General features: G+C 61.0%; 1 protein-coding gene across 1 annotated transcript in view; it reads left to right on the top strand.

Annotated features, from left to right (window-relative positions):
- The window catches only part of LYL1 (LYL1 basic helix-loop-helix family member), a 3,291-nt gene extending 3,143 nt beyond the window's left edge, over window positions 1-148 (top strand). The window contains exon 5 of the mRNA XM_045289705.1: window positions 113-148. Coding sequence (XP_045145640.1) covers window positions 113-148 — 36 coding nt within the window. The remainder of the gene's footprint in view (window positions 1-112) is intronic.
- Window positions 149-1,059: the final 911 nt, after the last annotated feature.

Here is a 1,059-nt window from a genome sequence, read left to right on the forward strand (position 1 = left end):
CCCCCTATATATATTTTTTGTGGGGTGTTTATTTCCCTCTCTCTTCTTCTAACACGTCCCCACATTTCTGTCGCCCTCTGGAGGTCTGGAAGGGCGCTCGCCCTGCCCCAAGGCCCTTGCAGACCCATTTAGCACTCATGCCCGGTGACAAGTGGCCTTGCCCATGCGCGCCCGGCGCGGCCCTCCCGGGACCTCGCCCGGGGAACCAACACGGCAGAGCGGACACTGGATCCAAGTGGTGCTTCTTTATTCCCGGCTGGGGTCGACGCCGCGGGGGTCGGGTGGTCGGCCTTGTCCCCGGCTCCCTCCCACGGCGGGGCAGCTCGCGCAGAGCCGCCCGCCCGGGAGGAGGACCCTGCTCCAGCGAGCAGACCCTGTTGCGCACGAGGACGCGGCCGCGACGCGAGCGAAGGCGCGTTTGCTTTTTGTTTTGTCTTTATTTCTTTATTTCACATACACATTAGCCATTCAATGGAGAAGCCGGAGAGAGTCAGGCAAAGATGGTATAAACAGAAGCGCAGTGACGGGGGGCGGGGCGGGGCGGGGAGGAACAGACGGGCTGGCTGCCTACTTGCATTCCGCTAGGACACTGAAACCCCAGAAAACAGACAGTAAACTACCCTTGTTTCTTATGTATCTCAGTGCAGAGACGGGGCGGGGGGGAGGGGTGTTGGAGGGCAGAGAGGGGGAACCAGGCTGAAGGAGGAGCGCAGGGACTGGGACGCTAAGGGGAAGCACACCAAATCCATTAGTACTATATATAGAGATACTCGTATATACTGCGTTTCTTAGCCTAAGAAGAAACTTGTTTGACGGGACGGGCGGCCTTGGCGGTCCGCGATGCTGGTGCTGGTCGGGCGCACGGGTCTCCCGGGGAGGAAGAGGGGCCGCAGTGGGGCGGGCCCAGGCTGGCTGCAGGGGCGGGAGGGGCGCCCCTGGGTAATGGGATTGGGGGTGGGGAGGGGAGCAGAGGCGGGGCTGGGGTGCCCCTCGGGCTGTCGATTGGGGGGACAAAGGTTCTCAGTTACTTTATTGCTCCTTAATTTTTCTCTCTTGTGT

The sequence above is a fragment of the Echinops telfairi genome, unplaced genomic scaffold, assembly GCF_000313985.2.
Source record: "Echinops telfairi isolate 266 unplaced genomic scaffold, ASM31398v2 ScPeMD7_30;HRSCAF=105, whole genome shotgun sequence".
Classification (NCBI taxonomy): domain Eukaryota; kingdom Metazoa; phylum Chordata; class Mammalia; order Afrosoricida; family Tenrecidae; genus Echinops; species Echinops telfairi.